This window comes from Salmo salar, chromosome 11 (assembly GCF_965601325.2).
Source record: "Salmo salar chromosome 11, fSalSal1, whole genome shotgun sequence".
Taxonomy (NCBI): domain Eukaryota; kingdom Metazoa; phylum Chordata; class Actinopteri; order Salmoniformes; family Salmonidae; genus Salmo; species Salmo salar.
Window position 1 is genome coordinate 99455081 of NC_138301.1, and position 18206 is coordinate 99473286.

Here is an 18206-nt window from a genome sequence, read left to right on the forward strand (position 1 = left end):
GAAACATCTCAAGGATGATCTGTGGAAACAGGATGCACCTGAGCTCAATTTCGAGTCTCATAGTAAAGGGTTTGAAAACGTATGTAAATAAGGTATTTCTGCTTTGCATTTTTAATGTATTTGCAAAACAATCTAAAAACCTGTTTTCGGTAAGTCATTACGGGGTATTGTGTGTAGATTGATGAGGGGAAAAAATTATTGTGTAAATCTTAGAACAAGGCTGTACAAGGCTGCTTGACCCTGCTGAAACCTGTCACCATCTGATCCTCCTAAGATGAGGCATGACAAAGGTTTACTAGGTGAACATTTATACATTATATTTTCCAAGAATAAAATCAATGGTTCAGTAATTGAAATGACCATTATTCCCAGATCCCAGACTGTAATATGCTGTCCTGTAGCTACTATAGGTCCAACCATCAACTCAAGATGGAACTTTGTATCATTCACTGATATTGTTATTGTTAGTATACTGCAAAATTCACCTGAGCTCTGTAGACTGGCTGTCTGACCCTTACTGGGACACGTCACCATCTGATCCTGCTAAGATATGATGATCATAGTATTGTGTACTGACGGTGAAGCCTGTAGAGCTGTTTATTACTGTGTTAGTGTTAAAAGTAGGCAATTAGCTAGGGAAACTGACAAATCAATAACATTACTCTAATAAAAACTCACATTGCACAAAAGAAACATCAGAATTATAGTTCTGCAATCGTTTGGCCGCTGGTTTCATTGTTTGATTCAGGTCTAGTGTGAATGAGGCAAAAATAATCCATACCTAGTTTTGGCCAGCTCTCTCTAATGGTACGTCAACTGGCGAAAGCTAGCTAAGTTCATTTACTTCTGTTGAAACGGGACAAAAAGGCTACAAAACATTTCCATACAAACAGCTGTTAGATAGTAATAATAGCCATCTCACATAGCAACAGTTGAAGTTGGAAATTTACATACACCTTTAGTCAAATACATTTAAACTCAGTTTTTCACAATTCCTGACATTTAATCCTAGTAAAGAATCCATGTTTAAGGTCTGTTAAGATCACCACTATATTTTAAAAATGTGAAATGTCAGAATAATAGTAGAGAGAATGATGTATTTCAGCTTTTATTTCTTTCATCACATTCCCAGTGTGTCAGAAGTTTACATGCACTCAATTATTATTTGGTAGCATTGCCTTTAAATTGTTTAACTTGGGTCAAACATTTCAGGTAGCCTTCCACAAGCTTCCCACAATAAGTTGGGTAAATTTTGGCCCATTCCTCCTGACAGAGCTGGTGTAATTGAGTCAGGTTGTAGGCATCCTTGCTCGCACACGCTTTTTCAGTTCTGCCCACACATTTTCTATAGGATTGAGGTCAGGGCTTTGTGATGGCCACTCCAATACCTTGACTTTGTTGTACTTAAGCATTTTGCCACAACTTTGGAAGTATGCTTGGGGTCATTGTCCATTTGGAAGACCCATTTGCGACCAAGCTTTAACTTCCTGACTGATGTCTTGAGATGTTGCTTTGATATATCCACATAATTTTCCTCCCTCATGATGCCATCTATTTTGTGAAGTGTACCACTCCCTTCTTCAGAAAAGCACCCCCACAACATGATGCTGCCTCCCTCTTGCTTCACATTTGGGATGGTGTTCTTCTGCTTGCAAGCCTCCCCCTTTTTCCTCCAAACATAACGATGGTCATTATGGCCAAACAGTTCAATTTTTGTTTCATCAGACCAGAGGACATTTCTCCAAAAAGTACAATCTTTGTCCCTATGTGCAGTTGCAAACCATAGTCTGGCTTTTTTTATGCCGGTGTTGGAGCAGTGGCTTCTTCCTTGCTGAGCGGCCTTTCAGGTTATGTCGATATAGGACTCGTTTTACTGTGGATATAGATACTTTTGTACCTGTTTCCTCCATGATCTTCACAAGGTCCTTTGCTGTTGCTTTGGGATTGATTTGAACTTTTCGCACCAAAGTATGTTCATTTGGAAATTGCTCCCAAGGATGAACTAGACTTGTGGAGGTCTACAATTCTTTTGATTTTCCCATGATGTCAAGCAAAGAGGCACTGAGTTTGAAGGTAGGCCTTGAAATACATCCACAGGTACACCTCCAATTGACTCAAATGATGTCAATTAGCCTATCAGAAGCTTCTAAAGCCATGACATAATTTTCTGGAATTTTCCAAGCTGTTTAAAGGCACAGTCAACCTATTGTATGTAAACTTCTGACCCAGTGGAATTGTGATAGAGTGAATTATAAATGAAATAATCTGTCTGTAAACAATTGTTGGAAGAATTACTTGTGTCATGCACAAAGTAGATGTCCTAACAGACTTGCCAAAACTATAGTTTGTTAACAAGAAATTTGTGGAGTGGTTGAAAAACTAGTTTTAATGACTCCTACCTAAGTGTATGCGAACTTCCGACTTCAACTGTATCTGACAGATAGCTACAGGCTAGAGCTGAGCTGACTGTGGTAGCTACAGTAGCTAGCTAATTCATTCACCTCAATTAAGAGGGGATGAAATATCAGCTAACGTTGCTTGTCAGTTACAATATTAGCTCAGCGCTGGGAATAAACACTAGTTTAGTTTTGTTTCTGTTAAGTTATACAGCAGTTACCTTGTCAGCTACATCAGTCAAGTAAAGAGTAGCCAGTTGCTGCTCTGCTTGCTCTGCAGCTGCCTCTGTTCAACTCTCCTGTGCTGGTCCTGCCAGCCTTTCAGAAGTTTTGCCTTCACACAGCCTTTCCGCCCGCTCTGTGGTGTCCGGGTGGTCCTAAATCCAGCCGCCTGAAACAGTCTCCGTCCCCAGTGAAAGTTGTGCGCCTTCATAATATACTGTATGTAGTGCAGGGCTTTCCAACCCTGTTCCTGGAGAGCTACCATCCTGGAGGTTTTTGCTTTTTTATGCTCTTTCCATGACATAGATTGAGACACCTTCTAGAGTCCATGCCCTGACCAATTGAGGCTGTTCTGAGTGCAAGGAGGTGTTCCTAATGCTCTGATTGCTCAATGTATAATCTCTAGGTATTGTACTTACCAGACATAAAGTGAAGAAATGTGTCCCTCACTATCAAATAAATGTCTGAATCCAACTTTTTTGGACCATATTCCTGCTGTGTAGACAGTGGTAGATTACGTGGTAGGAAGTCTTGCGTGAAGTGCTTGGTCTAATAGCAGCCCACTGTCTATCTCAGCAGGAATATGGTGCAGTTCAGACAAAAGTTGCATTCAGACGTTTATTTGATAGCAAGGGACACATTTCACTTTATGTCTTGGTAAATTGAGTTCCTAGAGATTATACGGGTAACTGACAAAATAATGGAAACACTTGAGTAAATGAGGGATAGGCTACCAAGTAGGCCTATATTGAAAGCAGGTGCTTCCACACAGGTGTGGTTCCTGAGTTAATTAAGCAATACACATCCCGTGATGCTTAGTGTCATGTATAAAAATGCTGGGGAGTCCATTATTTCGGCTACCATGGCTGTGCCCCCGTGGGATGACAATGCCCCCATCCACAGGGTACAAGCAGTCACTGAATGGTTTGATGAGCATGAAAACAATGTAAACCATATGCCATGGCCTTCTCAGTCACCAGATCTCAACCCAATTAAACGCTTATGGGAGATTCTGGAGCAGTGCCACCAGCATAAACAAAACACCAAATGATGGAATTTCACATGGACGAATGGTGTCACATCCTTCCAATAGAGGTCCAGACACTTGTAGGATCTATGCCAAGGTTCATTGAAGCTGTTCTGGCTCGTGGTGGCCCAACGCCCTATTAAGACACTTCATGTTGGTGTTTCCTTTATTTTGGCATTTACTGGTACATATGCCTTGTTGCCGGCTATATTGTGGTAGGTTTATTTTCCATCGCCACCCGCCAGAATGATGCACAACTCAGGGAGTCCAACCAATACAGACTTCAGATGTTGTGTCCCAAGCTAGATTGCAATGTGTGTTGGCTACGCTGTATATGTGCATAAATGAAAGCATCTCTAATTACATTTGACAATAGGTACATTTTATTTAGAAGTGCATCTATACAAACAATATTATTTTATTGAAAATCATTTTCTATATCATCTTTATAATTGAGGACATAAAACTTAAAAATGTGTACAGTGCATGTGTGTGTGGTGTGTGTGTGTGTGTCTTTGAGGGTGATTGTGTGTGTGAAAATGACATTCTCTTCAGCAGTATTACGACAAGTGCAATATTCTATTTACATTGCATTCATAGTATGCTTTTCAGAAAACGAAACAAAATATGCATGGTCAATAATCAATAGGCATTCAAGAACCAAAAAACAATACTGCTAAACACACATAAGCATGCATAGGCCAGAATGAGAACATGACCAGAAGTAACTTTTTAAATGATCAAATTTCACATTCAGAAACTAAATGCTGTTTTAGTGCTTTAAATAGACAAATATGTGTTTTTTCTCCAGCGAAGTACTACAATCTACATGTTTCATAAAAAACTTGGCCACCAAACAAATAAAAAAATGTGTGTTTGAATGAGATACTGATATTATAACAATTAGACCATAATCTCTGTTGTGAGCCTTTTTCTACTACTATTCATATACATTTTTATGTACTTGCCTGCTGAATGCATAATGATATCTCAATCAGCATTGTTGATGGGAACAGTATGGGGAAGCCCTCAGGTTAAAGGGATACTTCGGAATTTTGGCAATGAGGCCCTTTATCTACTTCCCCAGTCAGATTAATTTGTGGATAAAATGTGTATGTCTCTGCGTGCAGTTTGAAGGAAGTTGCTAACTACCGGTAGCGCAATTGCTAACTAGTGTTAGTGCAATAACTGGAAGTCTATGGGTATCTGCTAGCACGCTAGAAGATACCCATAGACTTCCAGTCACAGCGCTAACGCTAGTTAGCATTGACTCGCGAAACTACCTCTAACTTGCTTCATACTAGAGACATAAAAATGGTATCCATGAGTTGGCAAAGTAGATAACTCTGGTGAAGTATATAAAGGGCCTCATTACCAAAATCCCGAAGTATCCCTTTAAAGTGCTCTGCAGTGCCATGCCAGAACTGTACAATAGTCTTTCTTTCAACATACCACAGTTGTTTCTCAACTCCAGAGCCTGGGAAACGGCCCGTTTTCGCATCTAACCAATATATTTACATAACCTCACAGCACAAAGACTGCAAGTTAAGCTGAATTATCAATTCACTTGGGTTCTTTCCATGTAAGACATATCAAAGTGCAAATGGAAGATAAACTGTTGTGCACAGGTAGGAGGTTTTTGCATGAAATACCAAGTGCTGGTTGGGTGAAAAACCTGGCCCTTTGATGCAACCCCTTGAAACTGGAGATGAGAAAGACTAATGAAAGCAAGGGAGAGGGTGTTCCCAAACATATGGCCAATAACAAAGGTCATGTTCCCCTTCCCAGACATTGCATGCATCAACCAATGGTTGCGTGCCATGTCATCGACTGTGGAGTCTGGTACCAGATTGCTATTACATATGATGTGGTAAGCTAATATGTAAAATACCTATCCAGGCTGTGTAAGATCTCGCATGTGTCAGCAACATCTGAGCAGGGGAATACGACCAATGGGTGCGCATTTTAGATTTTGCCCTTGCATTACATACCTGATTCTACTAATCAACTAATTATCAAACCTTTGATTAGTAGAATCAGGTGTGTAGTGCTAGGGCAAAAACAAAAATGTGCACCCATTTGGGTCCCAATGACCAGGATTAACTTCTCTAGGGTAGGGGGCAGTATTTTGACGTCCGGATGAAAGGCGTGCCCGTAGTAAACTGCCTGCTACTCAAGCTCAGAAAGTAGGATATGCATATTATTAGTAGATTTGGATAGAAGATTCTAAAACTGTTTGAATGATGTCTGTGAGTATAACAGAACTCATATGGCAGGCAAAAACCTGAGAAAAATCCAACCAGGAAGTGTGGAAATCTGAGGTTTGTAGTTTTTCAAGTGATTGCCTATACAGTATACAGTGACTTAGGGTTCATTTTGCACTTCCTAAGGCTTCCACTAGACGTCAACAGTCTTTAGAACGTTGTTTCATGCTTCTACTGTTACTGGGGAGAGAATAAGAGGTCATGAGCTCAGTGGCGCGCACCCACGTGAGAGTCAGCTGTGTTCCTTTTCTTTTCTGAAGACATTGGAATTGTCCGTTTGAAATATTACTGAAGATTTATGTTAAAAACATCCTAAAGATTGATGCTATACATCGTTTGACATGTTTCTACGAACGTAAATATAACTTTTTTTAACTTTTTGTCGTGACATTTTGAGCGCGCTTCCTGCATTTGGAGTAGTGGAGTAAACACGCGAACAAAAAGGAGGTATTTGGACATATATATGGACTTTATCATAAACAAATGAACATTTATTGGGGAACTGGGATTCCTGGGAGTGCATTCCGACGAAGATCATCAAAAGTAAGTGAATATTTATAATATTATTTCTGAGTTTTGTTGACTCCACAAAATGCGGGTTTGGTTTCGTGTCTGAACGCTGTACTCAGATTATTGCAAAGTGTGCTTTCGCTGTAAAGTTTTTTTGAAATCTGACACAGCGGTTGCATTAAGGAGAAGTGTATCTATAATTCTTTCAATAACTGTTGGATATTTTATCAACGTTTATGATGAGTATTTCTGTAAATTGATGTGCTCATTCACCGGAAGTTTTGGGAGGCAAAACATTTCTGAACATTACACGCCAATGTAAAATGGGGTTTTTGGATATAAATTTGAACTTTATCGAGCAAAACATACATGTATTGTGTAACATGAAGTCCTATGAGTGCCATCTGATGAAGATCATCAAAGGTTAGTGATTCATTTTAGCTGTATTTCTGGTTTTTGTGACGCCTCTCCTTGCTTGGAAAATGGCTGTGTGGTTTTTCTTGTTTAGGTGCTGTCCTAACATAATCTAATGTTATGCTTTCGCCGTAAAGCCTTTTTGAAATCGGACAATGTGGTTGGATTAACGAGAAGTGTATCTTTAAAATATGATATAATAGTTGTATGTTTGAGAAATTTGAATTATGAGATTTTTGTTGTTTTGAATTTGCCGCCCTGCTATTTCACTGGCTGTTGAATAGTGTGTCCCGCAGGTGGGACGCTAGCGTCCCACATACCCCAGAAAGGTTAAGAAACATTGATAGTGTACTTTCAGAGAGTGATAACAAATAACATATTTCCTATAGTTTTGACTAGATTAGTGACTGAAAATCCCCTTCAAAGAAGAATATAGTATTGCCACTTTCTCAATATCAAAGGTGTAAGGACCTCATTGGACCAAATACAGGTAAATGTGAACATTACGTCACAGGCAGAACATTTTCAAGGGGTGCTAAAGGATAATACTGGCTGGACAGTTATTAAATTAATTATTTAGGGGCAGAGAATAAAATCTAAACAAATATCACAATTTTTGTATCTCAGAAAACTGTGCGTGATTAGAATAGCAGTATCAGTATTAACACCATGGGGACAAATAATTAATTAAATAAATACTCATTTGCATCTACCCATTGGGCAAAAACTGGTTGGATCAACGTTATTTCCATGTCATTTCAATGCCAAAAATCTATGCGATGACATTGAATCAATGTGGAAAACTGATTGGATTTGTAAAAAGTAATCAACGTAAGGGCACTGTCTTTTTTTCACCCAAATATTTATCTATATCCAATGACATGGTGAAATGTTTTGTAGATTTTACGTTAAATTTACGGTAGTTGAAAACTCAACAAAATGTAAATTCAAACTAGACGTTGAACTGATGTCTGTGCCCAGTGGGTATGCATTTACAATACATGCATGCTTCCATCTCTAGTATTGTTGCTTTAAAGTATTATATTGGCACAGAAGTTTGTGTTCTCACTATTAAAACATGTCCAACTTATCAAAGACACATCTAACATTTGATTTAAATATGTGGAGTTAAAAGACAGGTATTTCTTAAACGTTGATATCCAGCAGTGTACCTTTTATACTGTTAAATACTGTGAAATAATAATGTGTGTTAGTCACTCCTTGTAAGTTAAATGATATGTACAGTACTTCAGTCAACTTGTTTTTCAAATTAAGTCATATAACTAAACAGGACTTTTTAAACAGCAACATTGATAATGTAGATATATATTAAATGGTAGTTGTATCCAACATCACAAGGTCTGCACTGCAGTAAGTAAAATTAGACAAAGATAGGACTGTTTTAAGCATAAATTGAGTGTGACTAGAGAAAACTGAAAAAACACAGTATGTGTAAGTAAGCTCAGAATCCTAGAGCTGACTAATGCCAGGTTAGATCCAGCTGTAACAAGTGCCATGATCAGATCAGTCCTTTCTCCAATCTAGGGTTATCTCCATGGCTCCACTGTAAAGCCAATGGGACAAAAAGCTTCAGCAGTGATGGATCCAACAATGCAGCGAGCTGGGGGAAGCCTCTCTTTGACCACCCACCCTCTCTCTTTCTCTCTCTCCAAGGAGTGAATGTTTCTCTCTCCTTCTGTCCCTCTCACACCACCGTGCTGACAGACGGGTCGGACAGGTTGAGCTGGCCCGTGATGTCGGTGGGTGGGTACTGCTGCAGAGATGGAGAGAACATGAGAAAAACTGAGCCACGGTCAGTCCCCTACAAAAGCCCTAAACAGAACTCTGATATAGAAGAGAACATCTCTGCTCCATTTCAGTCGAAATCGTCGAAGCAGAGGTGTTTTATAACCCCCCAAAGGCAGTGTAGTTAGGAAAGGTGGAAACATTGTGGTTCCATTGTGGGTTTCTCAGATTAGTACAATACAACCATGGGAATACATGTGTTGGTTGCTCTGTCTGAGGAGGGTTATCATATTACTACAGTGGTGTGGAGGTAAGGCCCAGAGCATAGAACACAGTTGAATCAGCCAAAAAATAAGACCACTCATTTGTATGCAGACGTTGTTTTATTTTCCGCAGCTAAGCTGAGAGAATAATATGAATTATGATTAAGCCTCTCGGCTGGTTCAAAGTGCTGTGCAGTTGGACTCTTACTTCCAGGCCATATTTCACTGTACTCCTCCAGAGGAGCAGAGTTCTTGATTTTAATGGGTATTTACAGTGCTGGGTAGCAACATACCCAGCTCCATGCAGGTGCTCAGTTACTATGGCAACTGTGACTTTGGGATTGCGTAATTTAGTGTCATTGATTGTGTAATCTGCCTTGGGCTTAATGTCAGGGAACATACTTGACAATGGTAAGGATGGTTCCTTTAGCAATTGACGCAGTAGCAATATCACTAACCACTGCAATTACTGTGGATTGTTCCTTATACATTGCAAATATGGCCATGAACTGATCTTGCAAAATATAGGGAGTGTTTTTGTGAAGTTGTCGCCTTCCTATAATTCCATACCATACCACTGTGCTGAATCATGCTGTCGACAAGACATATTGTTTTCATCAGCGTTGTTTCCAACATGTCAAATCGAAATCCAACTTACTTTGCCATTGATTCCGATTTACAATGTAAAAGTTGGAAAAACCTGATTAACATCACCTTTTCACACTGTGAAAAGACTTAAAGAAAATGGCTTGATGAACAGGGTCACTTCAGTACAAGCCAATCATAATCCACCGTGTACCTCCATCCATTCTATCTTCACAAAAATACATTTTTTAATTCCTGATGAAATCTATTTTGGGTGTCAATTTCGCAAATCCGCAAATTCAAAAGATTATTTTAGATGTTGATGATTGTCTCATTTTAAGCTGTGTTGATGTTTTTCTTCAAGCATTGACCCATATTGCGTTTTATAAGTTATGATGCAACTACCATGCTAAGTCAAGGGTCAACATCATCATAGGGTATTACAGATATAAAAAAAACACAGATGTTTGACTAATAATTACAAAAGACCTAACACTTAGATCTAAACGTTGCATCATCACAGGGCTTCAACCTCTGTTTAGACGTCCACGTGGGCCTACTTCAGGGGCCTGCTGTTAGTGGTGTCACTTAGAGCACCCCCTACTAGCTGAAGGTGGACCAGCAAAAGAGAGACCCTTCAATACGTCAATACTTACAGTATGGCCACTACCACAATGACTTCTGTATTACTACAATTACTAGTACTAAAATAATATCTCTTACTGATACTACTACATCTACCTCAACTACTAGTATTACTGCTAGTACTACTACTGACAACAATAACAGTAATTCACATGCTTGTAGAAGGAGAGAGGAGCAGTGTGGCATGTGGGTGAGGGACACTGACACTCAAAAGTCCATTGATAACCATTAATATAAAAGAAGAACACTTATATAAAATCAAAATAATGGTCAAAGATTGAGGATGGTTCATATTTGGTTAAAGTCTAGTTGTAACTTGTGTGGTTTCTCTTTTTCACCATAGATTTGTGTAAGAGCATGATAACTCCCAAACCTCCCACAACAGCACCAGTCATTCCATCTTCTCCACTCCAATAGTTGACCAATTCTATAGAAACACCTCCAGGTGATAGTAGGTGGCGGATGGCAGATTTGTAGTTTTGATTTGGATCAAAAGAATAACATCACTCTAAATGTCAGAATAGATATAAGATCAAGAAAAAAAGAGAAAATCAAACAGAAAGACAGAGCAACAGAGACCTTTTTTTCCATGTTCGATTTGGCCAATACATAATTAAGGAAAACCAAAAAGCTTTGATATCTACTGTGAAACTCTCAGCTAAATCCGGATTGAGCATAGCTGGTTAACTCAGATTTTGCTCATCAGCCAGCTATGTTAGGGTGAACAGCAGGACAGAGAACGTTGCGGTTCACTGGATTGTCAGACCACTGTGGAGGAGCCTCCCCACCAGCAAAGAGCAGGCCCTTCCAACTGGACTGTGGAGAAAATGAGAGAGCGTCACACTCTTATTGTGCTGCAGCAAGGCTCCAATAGAAAGAGAGGTGAATAAGGCCCGAGTTCTTTTTATAGTGGGTCTAAGCTGCGGACACAATAGAAGCGTGATGTTTCAAAGAATCTCAAGCCGAGAAAGGTGCCAATCAGAGGAAGACACAATAGAACCACCTGCGTTAACAACCTAGAAATAGACCCTAAAAGGCATGCAAAATTGACACAGAAAATCCTTTTGTCAGACAATATGATTGCAAACATCACAAAGTAAACATGACAAATCAAAAGTAGACAGTAGATCTAATAATATAACTCCATGAAGAAAATCCTGAAATAGATGGTCTGTTGGTGAAAAAAAATGTTAGTTTGTTTTCAGAACGGTTGACTGACTTTGGCAAATGGCATAACGTTGGCACATGCTTTGAAATCAAAACCAACAAACAAACAAAACGGAAGTGCAGGATTTAAGTGTATAAAAGATGGATTGAACAGGATCAGGCAATCAAAGAAACAGGAAACTAACACAAATACACACACATACACACACTACAAAGTCACCAAGAGACAAATTGGTCAAAACCACATCCAGATCATTGGCAGGGAGGAAGAGCAGCCCAAACAAGCAAGACAGACTGCTGCATTGCCCTCTCTTCCAGTACTACACCCACTAATCCCATGAAGCCAGCCCAGTCTGGCCCTGCATTTGCTCTCCTCACAGCCAGCACACCAGCTCCAGTCCCTGCCCTGCACTGCTGCCTAGTATCCTGTAGGGGGCATCGGCTTACAAATGGCATCTGGTTGGATGGCTGATGATGGTGGACTGACAGACACGTGGCCATGGCTGCTGAGCCATGTAGGATGGGTGAGAGAAATGGGTCTCTCTCACAATTAAGAGATGGGAATGGCGGTAGAAAAGACAGAGGAAAAAGAGGGAGAGATTGAGAGAGAAGAGGAGACAGAGGTAGAGAAAAAGAGAGAGAAGAGTAGGAAGAGTAAGGGAAGATGTTGTTCCCTTCTTCATCTCCTTACCGTGTCTTTGGATGACCTACGTCTCTTGATGCTGGAGGCCAGGGAGGTACTGATGGACCTAAAAGAGGCTTTCTTTTTGGGGTCGGGGGGCTCTGCTCTACCACTTTTCCTATCCTAAAATAAATATATGTAGAACAATTATTCATATTCTTGGGGTGGAGTGATACCTTGGTCTCAGTCTCACCCATTCACCCACTCACCCTCTCTCCACACCCTCCCTCCCTCTTCCATTTCACTGTCTGAAGTGGTATGAGAGTGAGTTTCCTGACACAAAGTTGTCTCCATTGGATATTGGAGGCAGCAGGAGTTTTGCACCTCTTCTAGTGGTGGGACTGTCTGGGACTGTAGTCTGGCCAATCCCATAAGAATGTTTTTACATTGGCAGCCATTTCATCATAGTGGGACTGGACATGATGGAAAATTCCTAGCCAAGCATTGACACATCCAAACACCCCCATGCCCCTAGAAATGCATTGGAATGGTTTGAGGAGCATGTGTAGGTGACACCCGTGATATGCTGCTTTAATCATCTACCACATCCTACTCACACACTCACCGCTACCCACACACACACCCATACACCAAATAATCACTTCCACCCTACCTCCACCCCCTTCACCCCAAGACACACAACCTTTCAGAGAGAAAATAAACATTAGCCAGGACTGACGAACAACTAAATAGCCAGTATACTATGACTATGAAATGTCACAGTCAACAGAATCAACTGTATTCATTGGAGGTTCAAACATCTTCCCAAACCCATGTTTAACCATATCCTTACAACATGTTCACACATCAACTGTGTTTCTTCCCTCCCTCATGCCATCAAAGTGCCCCACAGCTACTCTAAGTCCTCTATAGGTACGTGGCAGTGTTCATGTGCAAAATCTCATATTAAGGTATTCTTACATCCTGAGTCTCTAGAGAGGAAGAGGGCTGCATGGGGGGAGGAGGTGGGGGAGAAAAGAAAAATAAATAAACATCCATCTTCTTGCTATTAGATAGTTATTACTTTAAGATCCAGAAGCAAAGCCAAGGGAACCAAACGAGCCAGTAGAAAAGCTAGCAAAGGAAACAACCACATTGCAAGCCAAGCAGTCATAAAAAGGTGCTCTATAAGGCAGGGGAGCCACTAAAATGCATACCAACATAAGATAAACAACAACAGATAGTATAATATAATTGAAGCTCCTTGAGTCATTATACCTGTGGCTGGGTATAATGGAAATTCCCTAGGGAGTGAAATAGATGGTGTTGGGGTGGTAGTATATGGAATAATATATGTACTTTATACAGTATACTACTAACTGGAGTTAGAGCAGGGATTGTGGGTGGAATTGAGAAATCTGAGAGATTTTGGCGAGCTTATTAGGTAGGGGGTGTGGGAAGGTTTTGGTGATAGGCGGCATGAGAGGTTTTGGCCAAGTTGTTGTGAGGTCTGGATAGGGATGGTTAGCTAGGTGAAATGGTAAGAGATGTAGGAGTTAGGGAGGTCCTAGGCCTAGATAAATGGTAAGCGATGTAGAGAGTAGGAGTTAGGGAGGTCCTAGGCCTAGATACATGTTAAGAGATATAGGAGTTAGGGAGGTCCTAGACCTAGATAAATGGTAAGAGATGTAGAGAGTAGGAGTTAGGGAGGTCCTAGGCCTAGATAAATGGTAAGAGATGTAGAGAGTAGGAGTTAGGGAGGTCCTAGGCCTAGATAAATGGTAAGATATGTAGAGAGTAGGAGTTAGGGAGGTCCTAGACCTAGATAAATGGTAAGAGATGTAGAGAGTAGGAGTTAGGGAGGTCCTAGGCCTAGATAAATGGAAAGAGATGTAGAGAGTAGGAGTTAGGGAGGTCCTAGACCTAGATAAATGGTAAGAGATGTAGAGTAGGAGTTAGGGAGGTCCTAGGCCTAGATAAATGGTAAGAGATGTAGAGAGTAGGAGTTAGGGAGGTCCTAGGCCTAGATAAATGTTAAGAGATGTAGAGAGTAGGAGTTAGGGAGGTCCTAGGCCTAGATAAATGGTAAGAGATGTAGAGAGTAGGAGTTAGGGAGGTCCTAGGCCTAGATACATGTTAAGAGATGTAGAGTAAGGTGAATTAGTCATAGGGAATGGGGAGGCCCTAGGAGTGGATGGGTAAGAGATTTAGAGAGTAAGGTGAGTTAGGAGTTGAGAAGGCACTTGGGGGGCAGTGTGGTGTGAATTTCATCTGAGAACATGCAGAAAGGGCTACGGAAGGATGGGAAGAGCTTGGCAGGGCCGGTAAGGGAAGGGGTAGAGAAGGAGACACAAAACATAAAGCATGACAGTCAACTCAGGCCAGCACTGGACCCACAGAGCATCCCCTGTCATCAGATCACATGACTGGGCCTCTGTTTGAGCCACCCATCACCACCCAAACCATCCCCATTCTCTTAATGCCACAGCATTAAGAGGTGATGTTCTATTGGGTGGTGTGGAAGATGGGTGGAGCTGATTGGCTGAGGAGTGATGGACAAGTCACCAGTGAGAAAAAAGTAAATAAAATGGATTTCCTGTTGGAAGATGACATCTAGATGTTAGTCAATGGTCAAAGTCACCTCATGTTAAAACTCCATCAATGAGGTAAAGATGAGGCATAGAGACATTTAGATTGAAAAAAGAATGCTCATTGCCCACGCAACTCAAAGCATTGTTTTTTTCTATTCTTTTGTATTTTTCTGTTTCTCGTCAAAATTGTTTTTTTCTTGTTGTACTTTTCAGCGTAGAATATCCAGGTCTCACGTGACATCAATCGACACCGACCGCTTGTGAAGTGCTGTGTTTGCAAAGTCCCGGTCATGCAAAGCATGCTGGTCCAATGGAGGAAGCATCCCACTGGATGCATGTGCAGCGGCTTCCTGTCTCCAATAGGAAACAACAGCCACTAGAGTGCATTAGTTCTCGTTGACATTTTGTTGATCTCACTCCTAATATCTCCTCCACTTTTAGGCAGTGCACTTCTGAATAAGACCTGCTACAACAGAGAAAACTAACGGCTAGATACTGTAGCTTCTCTTAAACTAGGGAGGGGGACAGATTCAGTTCACAGTGCTTTTTCAGTAGATACAAGCAAACAAAGGTGGTGAGAGTAGGGGTAAATTATAATTCAGTTGAATCAATTCAGGAAGTGAATTGAAATTCCAAATGAAATTTAGCCCAAGCTGGGATGGGTTGGTTAGTTACTGGAGAAGATACTAAGGCATAAGCAGTTCAGAGCAGCAACATAGTGAACTATAAGAAGGACTCAAACAGGTTATTCAGAATTGCACATCCTCTGGAGGTACCTGTGTTGGAAGGCGTAAATGTACAAACATGTTGCATTATGCACAGAAGTATAAAAACAAACAAAAATATAAACATACAAACACACAAGCAGTAAAAATGATGCTGGACACCTAGCTGGAAATACCCACAGAGAAAGGAAAAGTTCACATAAACTGTCACCAAACCCTGTTGTTATGATAATAGTGTATACTGAATAGTGTAAAATACTGTATGAATTATACTTTCTCTGTGAGTAATCGCATTGATGGCATCGAGAGACATGGTAATAATTTGAATAATGTTCATTTCATACTGTATTAGATTCAATGATTTGCTCGCTTCTGCTACTCCAAGCATGATGCCCCAGTTAAGGAACAAGAGCAGAAAACTGTCATTTGTTTAAAGCATGTGAACCCCATATTAGCTCTAGGCCCTATTGAGAATAATGCTGTGTACGATTTGCATGGATGAAGCCATCTTTGTTCAGTAGTGCTGAAATTATTCATAAACTGTGTCAATATAACCTCGTCTTCAACACAGATATTACACAGACCTTTTCCTTTCTCAGCGGGCGCCTGCATGCATTTGTCTACCGTATGTGCCTATACATGTACACAGACATGAAGACATGGACAACAGTTACATCTGGTAGTAAGGTAGATGACAGACAGTCTCGGAAGGACAGTGATTTGCTGACACGCACTGGAGACTGTGATCTTACCGTACCTTCCTCCAGCCCTGCTGTCAATACAACCGGTGCACCACTGACCTTTTGTGAGTGCTTAACAAAGAGCCAGCATGGGGGCAGGCTGGCTGCCAGAGCCACATCACAGGCTCACAGTGTCCACTGCCCGTCTCAGCTCGTGTGCCCCCGTCACCTCCCTCCCATGTACCCCCACACCACGCTCCTCCTGCTGAGGATGGTAGGTCAGCGCAGGGTGGGAGGTAGGGTAGGTAGGGGTGGGGCGGGATGATGCGAAGGAAAGGCGAATGAGGGAGTTGGGGGGGCCACCAACGCTTCACAGCGGAAGATATTGGAGTTAAGGGCAAATCATGTTCTTCAGTGACTAGACGGACTGAGGCGCGAGCGCATAACTCAGCTGTAGTTGGAATGGTTTTTGCCTGATTATCTTTAGGTGACCACCGTTCTGAAATAAGTCACTGACACGCAGGCTTTCTCTGAGAGGACTCTCATGTTTAGGGTCCATAAACACTGTAGGGGGTGGGGATACTGGGGGATGGAGTGATGTAAATACTGGACAAGTATAGACGTCAAGCATCGGAGAGTCGGGGTCAGAAATGACAGTGTAACAACACACTGTTACAGCTATTAAAAAGCATGAGGTTTATCTATGAATCTATGTGAGATTCTCCTTATTTAAATTACTTTCATCGATTACCTTATTTCCCTGCATGTCCTCATCATCTGACCTTACAAAGCCTAAAAGCGTTATAGCAGCAGCATACAAAGTCAAATTTATACCCTATGCAGGTACGCAATGCAACAACGCAATTAGCTACGCAAAATGGCCGTTCTGAGTAGTTGCAATGCATTATACATTTTGGGCTGCACACTTTTGCATATTTTTACAATGCAAGTACGCAGAAGGGCCATTTTGCGTAGCTAATTGTGTTCCTGCGTTGCATATGTGCTAAAGTAAGCGTAAGGCTTAACTGGCTCATGCCATGAACGTGGAATGCATTTTTTAGTTTGAAATGTTCTCATGTTAGAGCTACTTTTATTTTAGCTTAACTCTTATTCGAAAAGTGAAGGGTGACGTGGGGTGGAAATGTTTCTTGTCTATGTTACATACTAACGATGGGGTCATCGATGCGCCCACAGCTTGGCTTCCAGAGGCCTCCTTACTGTCCTGCAGCACAGAGAGGAGACATAGGTCCATTGGTCTAAGGGACTGGAGGATGGACCCACGGTGGCTCATGGTAATGCCTTGGGAACACCTTCATCACTGATTGTGACACAGCAATCCGTGAGTGACTGTCACCAGTTGGCAACAAGGTCAGACAGGATGCTAATAGTGACGAAAAAAAAAGATTGGTCGTACACCTGTATTGGAGGAACCTGCAGGAAGGGCTATGCTGGGCGTGTCTCAGCCCATCTCTGCCCTTCCCCCCCTGGGTGCCAGTGCTTACGGGGGGGGAAAGAGATGCCATACCTGCAGGTTCTTCCTCCAGACGTTGACGGCCGCAAAGGCCAGCTGCATCTGCTTCCTTCGGGCGTCTTTGTGTCGCTTGTAGGCGATCTCAATAAAGATGAGGAAGATCCCTGCTGCTATGCCTCCAGCCACCAGCATGAACACTCCTGTCAGACAGAGACAGACAGACACAGGGATGGGTGGTGAGTCGCCATCTGACACTCAGCCGCAACCCACTGACCATGACTGTGTCTGTGTGAATCTAGTCTAATAGGTCAACGGTTACTGTCCTTTCGTCGACCTGCTTCCACTTCACGCCGTCCGCTGCAAACCTTGCAAGTTGATATTAGGATCACAGCTATAACAACTAGAACTACAGTAACCCACAACAAATTACTTTAACAGTACACACTTCACGTAACAAAACAAAAAAAAGTATTGGACAAAAAAAAAAGGCTACAGTACCTTACCACTGTAGTTTTTGTCCAATCACTTTTAGGTTTCTCAAAACCCAAACGAGGAACCCTACCTGCCATGTTCTCAAAGGTGAGTGTGGCTGGGGCATTGCTCCGTGAGTCACACTCCTGGTATCTCACCCAGGTTTTATCTAGATCTTCCATGAAGCCATTCTCATGGGAACTGCAGGGGTGGGGGGAGTGGGCAGAGAGGTAAGACAGTTAACATAAAGCCAAGCCATACACTCCAGAAGAGAAATCCCAGAATGTCATTAACACAGACGACACAAACACAGACTGACTGACAGACTAACAGACAGACAAAGGGCAGGAATGAGGAGATACAGAGAGAGAAGAGAGCTGACACAGCGTTGTGTCGGATGGTTAAAA

The 18206-nt window shown here is 41.5% G+C and overlaps 1 protein-coding gene across 4 annotated transcripts in view; it reads right to left on the bottom strand.

Annotated features, from left to right (window-relative positions):
* Positions 1 to 4005: 4005 nt before the first annotated feature.
* LOC106563238 (glutamate receptor ionotropic, NMDA 1) overlaps positions 4006 to 18206 on the bottom strand; it is a 35500-nt gene continuing 21299 nt past the window's right edge. For 2 of the 4 annotated variants that reach the window (XM_014128637.3, XM_014128635.3), the window contains 5 exons: positions 17891 to 18000; positions 17383 to 17528; positions 12843 to 12869; positions 11931 to 12044; positions 4006 to 8607 (listed from right to left, as the gene is read on the bottom strand). In XM_014128637.3, the coding sequence (XP_013984112.1) occupies positions 8539 to 8607; positions 11931 to 12044; positions 12843 to 12869; positions 17383 to 17528; positions 17891 to 18000 (466 nt within the window). In that variant the 3' untranslated portion in view covers positions 4006 to 8538. The remainder of the gene's footprint in view (positions 8608 to 11930; positions 12045 to 12842; positions 12870 to 17382; positions 17529 to 17890; positions 18001 to 18206) is intronic. The other 2 variants (XM_014128642.3, XM_014128643.3) reach the window with 1 other exon arrangement.